The 14,667-nt window shown below is 33.7% G+C and overlaps 2 protein-coding genes across 2 annotated transcripts; both read left to right on the top strand.

The window, feature by feature from the left end:
• Window positions 1–2,967: 2,967 nt before the first annotated feature.
• Window positions 2,968–8,178, top strand: LOC115993964 (endo-1,3;1,4-beta-D-glucanase-like). The gene is made up of 7 exons (XM_031117962.1): window positions 2,968–3,202; window positions 4,815–4,836; window positions 5,238–5,364; window positions 5,765–5,855; window positions 5,971–6,060; window positions 6,551–6,651; window positions 7,797–8,178. The coding sequence occupies exons 1-7, from the start codon at window positions 3,055–3,057 to the stop codon at window positions 7,935–7,937; spliced, it is 720 nt and encodes a 239-aa protein (XP_030973822.1). The 5' UTR covers window positions 2,968–3,054; the 3' UTR covers window positions 7,938–8,178.
• Window positions 8,179–9,783: 1,605 nt separating this feature from the next.
• LOC115949722 (F-box/kelch-repeat protein At3g06240-like) lies at window positions 9,784–10,590 on the top strand. The gene has a single exon (XM_031067010.1). It carries the CDS (start codon window positions 9,784–9,786, stop codon window positions 10,588–10,590), a length of 807 nt encoding a protein of 268 aa, XP_030922870.1.
• Window positions 10,591–14,667: the final 4,077 nt, after the last annotated feature.

Consider the following 14,667-nt stretch of genomic DNA (forward strand, 5'->3'; position numbering starts at 1 on the left):
TTTTTAAATATTCATATAACAGATATTTTAATAAAAGAAGCTTTGACAGACTCTTCTTTATTGATCATTAAAGAAAATATTAATTGTGGTAATCTCTTGAATAATGACAGATTTAATCTCTCCATAGACAGAATTAATCCCCTGATATATTGTCCTAGTAATGAAAGACTTTACGAAGGGATATATAGTAGTACATGCATACTAGCTATTAGAAATATTCTGAAAATCACTTATCCTGATAGATCCCATCATTACTACTCTAATATTATTGCTACTCAGCAAGAGCACAAAAGTGTACAAAGAAAAGTTTGTTTTATAAATGTTGTTTGTTTTGTAAATGCTTTTATTACTTTTCTTATAAAATATTTCAAAAGAATTTCACAGAAAGACATTGACAGAATAATTTCAAAAGAAATTTTTATTTATTCCAAATATAATCCTTTTCCAAAAACCCAATTGCAGACCACCATGAGTAAAAGATTCTCTCAAACAGACAAGGGCAAGGCACCAGCGGTGCAACCCAGAGGTTTCCGAAAGCCCTCAGTCAAAATTTCGGATATGCATGAAGGCGTCTCGATAGAGACAATATCCCTTCAGGATACGTTGCTAGCAGAGGCAATGTATTCATGTGGTAATAAAAGTGTAATTTTGCAAAAAGTGCTCGACAGCAATCTTATGTTTCAAGACGGAAAATTTACAGACCTTCCTCTTCATATTAAACTACTTCTTGATAATTTACAGGCAGCATTCACCCTCAGACAGAAACCCTTATTCCAAATGACCCTTCAGGCTTTGGAATTACATCTTGTTAGCACCGGGGCATTTATTGAAGCACTCGGTTGTCAACTCCCTGGCAAGGAGGATGGAGATTCAAGCTCCACAAAGACAGAACTACAGTCTCTAAAAAGCTATCTTATGGGAACAAGCTTTTCAAAGCTCCACCCTAAGATTCAGCAAAAAACGAGACTTGCTATTAGAACCTTACCCCCTGAAATTCAACAGAATATTTTAACTCATAAAGCTATAACAAGTTCTTATGACAGATGGATGCATCTTTTTAAAGTATTAGTCTCTACAGCATTTATCAAAACAGAAGACATGACAGGTGATATGTGGTTATCTCATAAGGCTAAATGGTATGACAGTTTTGGAAATTCAGACAGAGTTTATGAAAGAACAGGAGACAGATTTGATCCCTACCCGGGATTACTTATCAACACAGAAACAGAAGATCCAGTAATCTGTGATCCCTTATGGTTATCTGAAATGCTTGAAGCAGGGTTTATCAGAAAATTGACCATTACTTCGGCAAATCAGATTAGTTTATTTCCCAGAGTCATCCAAGAAGCAGCAGCACAGATTGGAGGACTTAATTATATGAAGATAGAAATCTGGAGTACTCTTCCAGTTTAGGACACTAGCTATTATATGGAAGCTCAGCCAGCACACATTTTAGTCCTTATCCATGATTGGTGTGGTATCCTTGAATATAACTGGTATACAGGAGATACTTACTTATCACTGGATGATCCAGGTGCTTTGGCTCAAGAATGGTCTAATTTCATGAGTAATAAGATTTATGAAGAACAGAAAGAATTAGATAGAGGTTTTCATTTATATGGCTACACCGACAGAATAGCTGTGTATGGCCCAAAACCTTCAGCAGGAAGGATCATTGGGAAAAGAAGGATTGTTAAAGACCCCAGATTGATGACAGCCAAGGATCATGTTCCTGTTTTCGTTCCTATTTCATACTGTGCCCTATGTAATGATTATGGAGTGCTCCACGAGCATGAGCAATATGAGGATAACACTGATCCGCTAGATTATGATAACTACGCGGATACAGATTGACAGACAGATAGATAGAAGGCACAGACAGACAGAATACTCTTCCAGACAGAATACTCTTCCGACAGACAACAGCGACAGATCACTATTCACCAGCGACAGATCACTATTCATCGACATGCATGAATAGCTTCCAGACAGATCCATTACAGTCCAGACAGGTGCAGACAGATCCAGAAAGATATTTTCAAAGATATTTTGACAGAATATTATTCACATGCAGACAGACTTTTACTGTTCAAGATTCTGCCGACAGATTAACTTGAGTTCACTTCACCTAACTCAGGTTACTTTTGAAGACTTACCATGGTTCACTTTATCTATAAATAGACAGACTTCGAAGACAGAAGACAGGTTCAAATTACAGGTCCAAAATTCCAAGGTCCAAAATTAAAGGTCCAATTCCAAGGTCCAAATTCCAGGTCCAAATTTTAAAGTCCAAGTTTTCCATCTTATTTCCAAGGTCCAATCTTCAGAAAGACTTTAGCTTTCCTTTCCCTTTCCCCGAAAGACTTTTGTACTCTCCCTTTAGAAAGACTTTTGTACTTTACTTTCTTTTGTAATCTTGTAACCTTACCTTTCCAGACAGACAATCTTGTAACCCTTTACAGATTTTACTTTGTAATCTTGTAACTCTTCAGACAGCTCTTATTTTCAAAGCTTGTAAGAAAGACAGTTTGTTTTCAAGTATAATCAAAGACAGAAGTATTTTCAAGTAAGATTTTATTTGTTTCAGTTTTCATATTCCATACTCTGTTTTAATCTATTTTGACTATATCTATTTTGCTATCTTCTTCTTTATCAACTATTTTATCATTGTTTATGCTTCTATATTAAAAAAAATATTATATCAACGATATTATAATCCAATAAATGTGATATATGTCAGTAAAAAATAACTAAATTACTAATAATTGAAAAATATATTAGTGAGTAATTATTTTTACACACATATTTTTAGTTTATTAAATTTTGATACAAATAAAATGATATTATTTGATATAAAATATTTTTTTAATCATGACAGTACACGACCTATTGGGCAGACAAGGTGGTGGCCCGAGTGACATCTATGTATCATTATCAAACCTTATTTCTTTACAAAAATCTCACAACCTCAAAGATTGTGGAGAGTGTGTTTGTGTTTGTGACTTTTTTGTGTTTGACTGTCTGTGCTGCTCTGCTGATCAAATAAGAAGAAGGATGGCAGGACATCAGTGCTGCTCTAACCCACCAACTTTAGACCCAAGTGCTGGAGCTGGCCATGTTGAACAACTCTGTGGTCTCAGCACCTATGTCACTGGCTCCCCTAATGCCAAGCATGCCATCATTCTCATCTCTGACATCTTTGGTACTTGCACGTTTCTTTGATACTTGGCTTCTTTACTCACTTTTTTCCAAGGCAATAATTTTCACAACTGTTGGGTTTTTATTAGTTTTAGTATAGATCCATCACATACATCATTTTATAATCTACTATTAAGAATTTGTCACCTCAGTAAGTAGCTGTAAAATATTTTGTGAAAAGTTATTGTTTTTTCACTCCAAACTGTAACCTAGGCGTTGACTTTTATGGTTAATGAATAATTGGGTTATATATACATGAATCTGGCGGTAAATTGATTAGCACCTCCAGTAATCATTCAGAAATGGAAGTTCCTGATCCTTGGAAATTCTGTGATAACATAGGGGCCTTCGAAATTCCTGATCCTTGGAAATTCTGGAGAGAACCCAAAACAAAACAAAAAAGATTTCTATTAGTATCAGAGGTTCATATTTTATCTTCATTAATCTGTATGTTGCTTCAAAAAATGAGTATTATTTTCCTAATGATTGGAGTGTTACCGAGATCATACGGTAACAATAGGAAAATGTTTCTCTTCAAAACCCTCCAAACTTCTCATTTATCTTTTTATTGAATATAAAATTTTAAAATTCAACCATTAGATTGTATATATATTTTTATTATATTACCTATACTTACAAATTTTCAAAAAGATTAAATATCAATATCTATGCCATCAATCAAATGTTTATATTTCAAATTTTTGTGGTATAAAATTATGTATAAATAATAAGTTTATTGATTGAAAGAAAATAATAATATTCGATTTGAATGAAATTTGACATATGTACTAAGAATATAAAGAAAATGCAATTCAACGGTTAGAATTTCAAAATTCACATCTAATAAAAATATATAAGAGGAGTTTGAAAAGTTTTTCTCCAAACTAGTTTAGAGAAAACTTTGTCGGTAACAACACTCCTTAACATATACAATACTCCTTAATATAATATTGTGCTAATTATTGTTACACACAATGAGTTACACACTTGAGCTGAAACCGCATTTTGAAAATACAATTTCAATTATAATTGTGAAACGGTGAAATCATGTTTTGAAAACACAATTTTATAATTATATAACACGATTTCAATTGTCTTGTACACAATGTTTAACTATTACGGCTCATAATACTATATAGTGAGACATTACTTAATTTGAAAGTTTAAGTATTTGAATCTAGTCCTATTATATATATTAAATTAGTTCCTTTTCTGTTTCTCCTTACTAGTAACCAGAGTGTGAGAACTTAGAATAATATTGTAAGTAATTAAATTCATCATTTCTTATTGTTTCAAAAGAGAATTGGTAATTTGTTATAGGATTAAAATGAGAGATTAAGTGCTCCAAAATCCAAACCCTCCCCTGTATAATTCATCAGAGAGACAGAGACTTTTAGTCACAAGTGTATTTGTTTTAGGCATTCACGTAAAAAAAAAAATGCTTATTTATTATTTATTTATTGTTTTTATACTATTTATTTGTTTTTCTGTTCTGGGCTCGGTTGGGTATCGAAAATTAATATGGAAGTGGTGAAATTCTTGTTGAACAATTATTGGCTATGTTAATTCATTACGACTATCATGTTCCAACTTTTTGTGTTTGATTTTTCCTGCAGGATATGAAGCTCCAAAATTGAGGTATGCTTAATTCTCTCTCTTTTCTTTGTTTTGTTTATGAATTTTGCTTAGTCCATCAGATTATGCTGTTTTTAACAAGTCATTCTGTATGTAAGGCATAACTTACATTGCGATTTTTCTTTTAGGTGGCAATATATTTGTTAAAATTTAAACCCATCACTCTGAAATTTAGCTGGCCTAACTTGGTCAAATACACTTTCAAATACTAGCGTGTAATTGTCTATTCAAAGCTATATTATGTTGCTTTGAATAATAAGTGCAACAATCATAATTTTTCCACTAAAAATGTGAAGTTGTGATCTCTCATGCATGTTCATAAAGACAGTCACAAATAATCAACATTGTGAGTTTGTGCTTTTTTTAGCTTCTGAAACTAATGTTAGCTGCTTTATATATAAAAGGAAGCTTGCAGACAAGGTTTCAGCTGCTGGATATTATGTGGTAGTTCCTGACTTCATACGAGAACCCTTTGTGCTCGAAGATATTGCTAATAATCCTCTAGAAGTTTGGTTGAAGGATCATGGAACGGTTGGTTCTAGATTTTAATTTTTGCCTGGAAATTGTTTATAAGTTTGTTTTTTACTTATCAAAGAGAAATTTTTTTTTGTCACAGTGAACCTTTTGTGAAACTTGAATGTATTGCTACATTTTCATTTGAGATTATATTCTGAAGGCCTCCATTGTGGGGTTTGGTATTTTGCATGTTAGGCTGTCTGAATATGTGTGTGAATTCAGCTGCACAATTGCTTTATTGTTATTGCTGTAAGCAACAAATGGTTCATACTTCATAAATTATTGAACTAGTTGGCTGTGTCCACTTTCTGTGACCTGGGTTAAATTTGACTCTAATATCGCAGTTTTCTACATATTGCTATGCAAATTTCAGTTTTCACTAATAGTATCTGAAGCTCAATTATTATTTCTATAGGATAAAGGATTTGAAGAGGCAAAGCCAATAGTTGAAACTTTGAAAAGTAAAGGTGCTTCTTCAGTTGGGGCTGCAGGCTTTTGCTGGGGTGGTGAGTTTTTCTCTATTAATTCTTCTTTTCTTTCTTTTTTTGTAAATTTATACAGCATTTTATTGCTTGAAAAAAATTCTGACATTTGAAATTTTACATTCTTCTCACTGCTCAGGTAAGGTTGTGGTTGAACTTTCAAAAGTTGAACTTATCCAAGCTGCAGTGATATTACATCCTGCATGGGTAACAGTGGATGATATCAAGGGTATGGATTTGAATGGATCCCATTGTATAACTTTTTCAAGAGCTTTATATTAGTTTCGCTAGATTGTTAGTTTGCAATTTCAGAATGTAACAGTGTCTTTTGAAGGACTCTCAAGAAAAAACTTCTAGCTCTTATTATACTTTAGCAATTAAAATATTGGAAGTCATTAGTAATCACAAGTACCTGACTTTGTAAGTTTGCTTCTTTCCTTTCTCGAGGTCAAAGGATATTTTTTGCTATTAGCATGCAGGTTTACAATGATTTAATCTTACATAACTCCTTTTCTGTCATAATTTTGCATTTCCCCTGGTTGTTGTAAAATGTAAATCAATTCTTGTTCCAATATTTATTTTTTTTTCTACAATCAAGTTGCTTGCAGACCAGGACTTGCTAAATTTATCTATTTTCTAGTAAGAGTACAAGTACAAGGAAGAAAAAAAAAAAAACAATTTTGTGTCATAGTTAACTAGTATTTGGGGATTGATTTCAGGTGTTAAGGTCCCCATTGCAGTACTAGGAGCTGAAATTGACCACATTGCTCCACCCGAACTCTTGAAACAATATGATGAGGCCTTAACTTCTCAATCTAAGGTAGGAAGATCAAATCCTTACAGTGCTTCTTTACAGTGCTTAGCTGTTACATTATTTTATATACCTCAACCTTTTCTGGTTATGATTTTTTCTTCTTCTTAGATAATAAGTAATAACATTCTGGTAATAATGCCGGTTCATCATTCTTCTATTGAGGGTTAACTGGCTGCATTTAATTTTTACGTATTGGAATATTTGGAACATAACTATGATCCTTTTAGCCTAAATTTCATACTTTTAGCATTAGTTTCATCTCAGAGTATTTTTCTTGGTTTTCTAGATGAAAGAATGAATGGTAATAGAGTGTTCACCCTACTAATCTTGTGTTATGTGGCCAGGCGCTGGCTGAAGCATGCTCATGCCATATCTCTAGATCCCTCCTGCATTGGGATAAGATTTTTGGCTTGATAAATTACAATTTTTGGCAAGCTAACTGCACGTATTTCTTCTATGTAACAAAACTTTTCAAAACATGAAATTGGTTACATGAATCTTTTGCCTTATCCTCTGTTATATCATGACTTCTTCTTTGGTGGCATTTTGGCTACTAATGTTAAGGCATCTTTGAGCTGGGCTTTTGTTGTAAACATATAGGTTGGGGCAGGCTAAGTAGGGGAAAATGGGTATTTACCCCTGATTTGATGGATCTTTGAGGTTAAAAAACAAGGGCATTTTGCTACATAGTTTTTAAATTAGGGGTAAATGCCCATTTTGGCCGGCGTTAATGTGTCAAATCTTTTCTATCAAACAAATAAATTTTCATCATGGTGATTCATCATCTTGTCCTTGAAATACCTTAACTTAGGTCAATCTTTTCTTACTAGGGCTATAGTTTTCTTAGCAATCAGCAATCAGCAATCAATCTATATTAGTGTAACTTTTTCCCATGTTCTCCCAATTTTTGCATTTGATGGTGGATCTTTGGTTTTGGCTAGTTAATGTTATTAAATCATTTTAAACAATAAACAGATATTCATCATGGTGATCTGCCTTTTCCTTTAAATACCTTTTAACTAACTTAGGCCAATCTTCCATATTGAGGCTATAGTTTGTTGGTGCAATCAAGCTATTTTGGTGTTACCTTCTCTAATGTTTTCCTAGTTTTTCCATTTGATAGTAATCAAATAATGTTTGATTCTTTTCAGGTGGATTTCTATGTCAAGATATTTCCAAAAGTCTCACATGGGTGGACAACTAGGTACGAGGATGAAGATGAAGTAGCTGTGAAGTCTGCTGAGGAGGCCCATCAGAACCTGTTGGACTGGTTTGCCAAGTATATTAAGTGACAATGTCAAATTAGCTACTTTTGTGCTACGCCTGGGTTTTATATTATTATATGAGTTACAGTGTGTACCTTAGTCTAATATTGTTCTTTCCAAATGTTTGGGAGTAATAAAACTTCAATATGTAATATGTAATAGTCTGTTCAAATCAATTTGTGAATAATTGGGAAAAGTTGCGAACTTTATCTGAAAGCATGGTTGTACTACCATACTAGTGAGAGCAAAGCGTGTGTACTTTGTGCGCGGTGGGTTTCTTTGTATTACCTCTGAAACTGTATAAATGGCCAAAGATTCTGCCAAGTCTTGTCTCATCCTTGGAAGGTCTCTTAATGCTTTGCCACAGTAGGACATGACATAAGTGTCCCAAATCATAGGTTCTTGGAGGTTATAGGGCAATTTGTTACCATTTGTTTAAACAACAGTTTTTAGTGTTTAAACAACATTACACTTATTTTTATACTTTTTCACATACACGTATTTCTAAAAAATAGAAATAACGTTACTAAAAATCTCTTACCAAACGGCCCTAGTGTCCCTAATTAATCATGTTTGTTACCAAGTGAGGCAATAAAAGTGGTTGGATCTATGTTGGGTTTGTCAGGGTGGGGACTTCAACATTGACCGAAGACCCCTAGTGGCCCATGGGTTATTGGGCCAAACCCCATCCACCATGGTTGGGTAGCCAATAATTGGAGAAATTATACAGTCTCTGATAAACCACGTCACTTGTCTACCATTCTACTAAAAAAACTCTCATTTGTTTAAAATTATTGAGTCAGTAATTAGTTTCTGTTTAAAAAAAATTTCTAACTCAACAATTTTAAACAGGTGGGAGTCTTTTAGTGGAATGGTGGACACGTCACTTGTCCACCATGAGGACCTTATAATTTCTCCAATAATTGATAAACCTTTCAAAAATTAAGATAGAATCAAAATAAGAATCAAATATAGCCCTTATCAAGAATGAGAATAAGGATGTGTTTGGATACCGCTTATTACTAAAAATTAAAAACTGAAAACACTGTAGCAAAATAATTTTTAAATGTGTAAATAGTGTTATGAAATCCAGTTTTGAACTTGTTTTTGCTGAAAAAAATATTTGCGGGTTTTGTGAATAGCGTACGGGATCAACTGAAAAATGTGGGACGCAGCTGAAACTACTTAAATGGGCTTTCATATGCATCCATGGGCTGTTACGTATAATGTAATTGGATTTAGCTTTATATCTTCAGCCTGTGAAACTACTAAGGAAGTCAACCCAATTAAAAAAGGCCCAAACAAATAACGATTCTTGGCCTTAAAAGTTACAACGCCGCCATATAAAATGGAGAAAAAACCCTAGCATCAACCATATAAGAAGACCAAAAAAAAAAACAAAAATCTAGTAACCTTTCACAAACAGGTTCTTGAAAATCATGGAAAACCCAAGATTTTTTTTCACAAAACATTCCAGAGGACATCGTGCATGACGTACTAAAAAGACTCCCCGTCAAATCTCTACAGCGATTTAAGTCCGTATGCAAAACATGGTGTTCTTTGATTTCAAGCTCTGAGTTTGCCAAAGCACGCTATGACAGCGCCAACGAGCCTAACGACAACATGACCCTTTGGAGATGCGGCTGCATTGAGCAATGCAAAGATATAAATTCTCGTGCCTTCTCCGCCTGGCTTAATATCATAGATTACAATGGCTTCATGCTTGAAACGAAATCTCTCGACTAGTTTATTTTTGGAAGAGAAACCCCAGATATCTTGGGCTCTTGGAACAATTTGTTACTTGTTTATTATCGTTTTTATCTTTATCTGTGGAACCCATCTTCTGGTACACATGATATGTTTGAATTAGACTATGATATTACGGGTCATTATTGTGGTTTACTCGTGTGGACTTGGTTATGATTCTTCCTCTGATGATTACAAGGCTGTGTTGGTATCTCATACAGCAAGTCCAACAGTCTCACCCAACGATTATTATGATGCTCTTAAATATTTTTCCATCTCTACCTACTCTTTCAGGACCAATACTTTGAAAAAAATTGATGACAATGAATTTCCTTACAATTTTGATTCTAGCACACAAGGGGTTACTTTGAATGGAGCTCCCCATTGGGTTCTTCGCCGTGAAGAATATAATACGGAAGTCAATTCTAAATCTTTAAAAGTGGCACTGGTTTATTTTGATCCGGCTAAAGAACACTTCTATGAGTTGCCATTACCTTGCATGTTAGATAAATATTCAGAGTTTGAGTTGGGGGTTTTAGAGTTTGAGCTGGGGGTTTTAGGTGGATGCCTTTCTCTATCATACGATCCCAATGGAAGCCACCTTGAGACTTGGGTAATGAAGAAATATGGGGTGGAAGAATCTTGGGAAAAATTGTTTGTCATTCCCAATGTTGAGGGGCATTTGAGGCCATTGTGTTTCACCAATAACGGTGATGTTTTAATGGAGGTGAACCTTAAGAAAATAGTCATCTACAATCTTCTAAATAATTCTAAAAGAACTGTGATTCAAAATATAGAGTCAGATTGTTTTGGACTGTGTGTATATAATGTGGAGAGTATGGTTCTTCCATATGATGAGCAAAGGTTAAACCTTTCTCACCACAATAATAAATTAGCAACACAGAATCAAAAGAATTTGATGGGTCCCTTATGAGCACAAGATCACAACAGTGATGGGAAAAGGCAGAAAAGAGAGAACAAGTGCAAAAACAAGATGAGATCATTGTCAACGTTCGCAAGGTTTAATATATTTAGAAGAGGTTTACTCCAATTTTCAACTTCATTTTGGAAGTCCAACAAAAGAAGGAAAAACAATGGCAGGATTTAAGCTTATTTTTTTTGTTTAATTAGTAGAAGATGTGAGGAGAATACTAATTAATGTTAGTTTTTAGATAAGTATTTAGTATTATCAAAAACTTTAATAGTTGTAGTATTATCGTGTCATGGTATTAAATTAATTAATATATGTTGCTTCAGGTTACTTCATTTATTGTGTTTATTTATGGTTTAAAGTGCATATGTTGCATTATTTATTTTTGGTGAGGGGTCACCATTTAAATTAATTAAGCTTACAAGGTTGTGTATATTGAGAGCAACCTTAGCAAAGATTTTAAGGAGGTGAACCCTTATGGGGGTCTAAATTCTTTTTCATGCACTTCTTATTTTATATGAAATCTTCCATTGCATGTTACATAACACACCCAATTAATTTCTTGAGGATGGACTCATATATATGCCTTCATGTAGCTTGCAAATTCAACAGATCTAGCTAGGTTTGTAACACCTTTTTTTTTTTTTACATTAGTATCCTTAACATCTCCCTTATTTGAAATCCATATCTACCAAGGGTACTAGAGTTTAGGTTGCCCTTGATCATCATATTACTACACCCATCTCACGCACGCAACAGTAGTTACTACAACAAAAGCAATAATAGTGATCCCTTTATACTCTTTTCAAGACCAATAGGAAATACATTAATAGTTATGTAATTTCTTCTTCTTTTTTATCAGTTCAAGTTTTTTTTTTTTTTTTTTTTTTTTTTTTGCGACAAAGTAATAGTTTATCAATAAATAAATTTGAGTAGATAATTAATAAATACTTTATTTATTTTATGGTTTTGTAATCATGGAAATTAGAGTACTACTAGAATCATAACTTTTACCACAACTTACTTTTATCACAACTTGTTCACATGGCAAGACGCAAGTGGTGGAGTTGTGGACCCACCACTTTTACTCCAACTCTCACGTCTTGCCACATGAGTAAATTGAGATAAAAAATGTGGGAAAATTTGTGGTCTTAGCACTTAACACGCAACAACATTTTGGTAAGTTTTATTTTATTTTCAGTTTGGTCATGTAAGCAGAGTTAATTTCGTCCATTTCAGTTTTGCTAGGAGAACGAAATGTTTGGATACCAATTGGTACGAGTGTACCATTTCAGAATTACCATTATGAGGTGGTCAATTTACAAGTGATGGAAAAAAATGATAAGTTTAAAGTGATTGTCCACCGCTTACATCAACCATCTTATCAAGTTGTGGCAAAAATTACGATAAATGATGTCTCCCTTCTAGCAAAAAGTTATGACTTAGGCAATGGGGGAATATGGGGTGGAAGAGTCTTGGGGGAAATTGTTTATTATTCCCTGATGCGATCAGCTGGGAATCATTTGATCCCGCACTAGTCCCTATTGTGATAAGCATTTGAGGCCACTGTGTTTCATTGCAAATGGTGAAGTTTTAATGGACATAAACAACAGAATAGATGCCTACAATCTTCAAAACAATTGTAAAAGAATTGTGGTGGATTTTATGAAGCCAGATAATAATCAAGGGTTTGAACTCGGTGTATATGTGGGAGTGGGAAGTATCATTTTTCCGTATGTTGGATTGGCTATGAACAAGATGTTAAAAGAATTTGCAAGATCACAACTCAACATTGAAAAAAATAAAATAAAAAAGAGAACAAGATTTTTTTTTTTTTTTTTTGAGAATCTGCTTCGCACTGTTTTATTAAATTAAGAAGAAAGCTTATTAGCCAATACAAGAACGTTAATGTCTGGTGAAACATGCTCCATCCAGACTGTTAAACCCGAACAAAACCTAGCATTCTTTGTTAAAGCATCAGCAACAAAATTTCCTTGTTTATAGGAATAAGAGAAACTAAAACTCCTTAAGGAGTGTACATAGGATAAAGTATCTTTAATGAGATGACCACAAGCAAATGGAAACATATCACCTTTTCAAAGGGAATTGATGACTATTTCCGAGAGCTTATTTTATTGTAGTATTCGATTAATATTAAGCTCCTTATTATGTGTTCCAAAAAACAAAGCATTGATTAGCTTCAGTTTTTTTTTTTTTTTTTTTGGCTATAATTACGCATTTTCTTTGGTTTTGGGAAATCATTTGCTTTTCCAATGGTTTTTTTCTAGCTTCAAGTTGCTTGCAAACCAGGACTTACTAAATTTATCTATTTATTCTATTAAAGGGTACAAGTGCAAGGTAGATAAAAAAAATTAACAATTTTGTGTCATAGTTAACTGGTTAATATTAGAGATTATTTCAGGGGATAAGGTTCCTATTGCAGTCCTAGGAGTTGAGATTGAAAAAACTGCCCGACCCGAACTCTTAAAATAGTATGGCGGGCCTTAACTTCTCAATCTGAGGCAGGAATATAACCATGATCCTTTTAGCCTAAATTTCATACTTTTAGCATTTGTTTCATCTCAGAGTATTCTTCTTGGTTTTCTTGATGAAAGAATGAATGATACATAGCAGAGTTTACACTCTCACAAGTATTGTGTTAAGTGGTAAGGCGCTTATTGAAGCATGCTCATGCCATCATCACTAGATTCCTTCTGTATTGGGATAATATTTTTGGCTTGATAAGTTAGAATTTTTTGCGAGCTAAAGTGTGTGTGTACTTTCTCATCCTTGGTGGCTCTCTTAATGTTTGTTACAGTCGACATGTGGAGGTGTAAGTGTCCCAAATCATGTTTGTGTTAACATTGAGATAGAATGAAAGCCCCCCCACAAAAAGAAAAGAAAAAAATTGGATTCGTATCAAGAATGAAAATAAATGGGCTATCTATGCATCCATGGGCTATTACGTATAATGTGATTGGATTTAGCTTCGTATCTTCAGCCATTGAAACTACCAAGGAAATTAAGAGGTAACTTCCAAAGATACAAACCCACTAAAAAAAAAGGCCCAAATAAACAAAGATTCTCGGTCTCAAAAGTTACAACGCCACCATATAAATGGAGGAAAACCCTAGCATCAACCATAGAAGAAATCAGAAAACCAAAAAACCAAAAACCTAGTAACCTTTTCACAAACCGATTCTTGAAAATCATGGAAAACCCAAGATTTTTTTCACAAAACGTTGCAGAAGATATCGTGCATGACGTACTAAAAAGATTCCCCGTCAAATCTCTACAGCGATTTAAGTCTGTATGCAAACCATGGTTCTCTGATTTCAAGCTCTGAGTTTGCCAAAGCACGCTATGACGAAGCCAACGAGCCTAACAACATGACCCTTTGGAGATGCGCCTGCATTGAGCAAAGTGATGAAGAAATAAATTCCGGTGTCTTCTCCATCATAGATTACAATGGCTTCATGTAGGGGCGGTTTGATGCATTTGAGGGCCTAAGGTGAAAATTGATCATCTTATTTAGATGCAAAATTACTATTAATTAACATGAACTACATAGAATTTTTTTTTTTTTTTGAATTTTTAAGACAAAAAAAGTTTGACAAAATTTTTCATACTTGTTGATGTGGTAGATTGATAGTGGTAAGTAAAACAGTGGTGTTAGTGGTAGATTTAGATGAAAACTAGTAAAAGTTTGCTAATCAAACTCTTATTATTATTCCTTTTTTTTTAGAAGTGCAACATTCACAATATTTTTTACAACAAATCCTAGATTTTAAACTGCTTTTTGTTTTTTATTTGAAAATATCACTATAATTATTTTTTTTGCCATCAACAATAGGCTGTAATAACTTGCTACTTAGCATTAGTTGTAGAAGTATTGTGAAAAATATTGTGGACGACGTTGCATTTTTCTCTATTTTTTTATTTGTTTTTCATCTAATAAAAAAAATTATTTTATTTATTGATTATAAATAATCCTATTGGTTAAAATTTAGGGGCCTTTTTTTTACTTGGGGCCTTAGGCGGTTGCATTTTTTGCTCCATCATAGAGCCGGCCCTGGCTTC

The sequence above is a fragment of the Quercus lobata genome, chromosome 6 (genome assembly GCF_001633185.2).
Source record: "Quercus lobata isolate SW786 chromosome 6, ValleyOak3.0 Primary Assembly, whole genome shotgun sequence".
Lineage (NCBI taxonomy): Eukaryota > Viridiplantae > Streptophyta > Magnoliopsida > Fagales > Fagaceae > Quercus > Quercus lobata.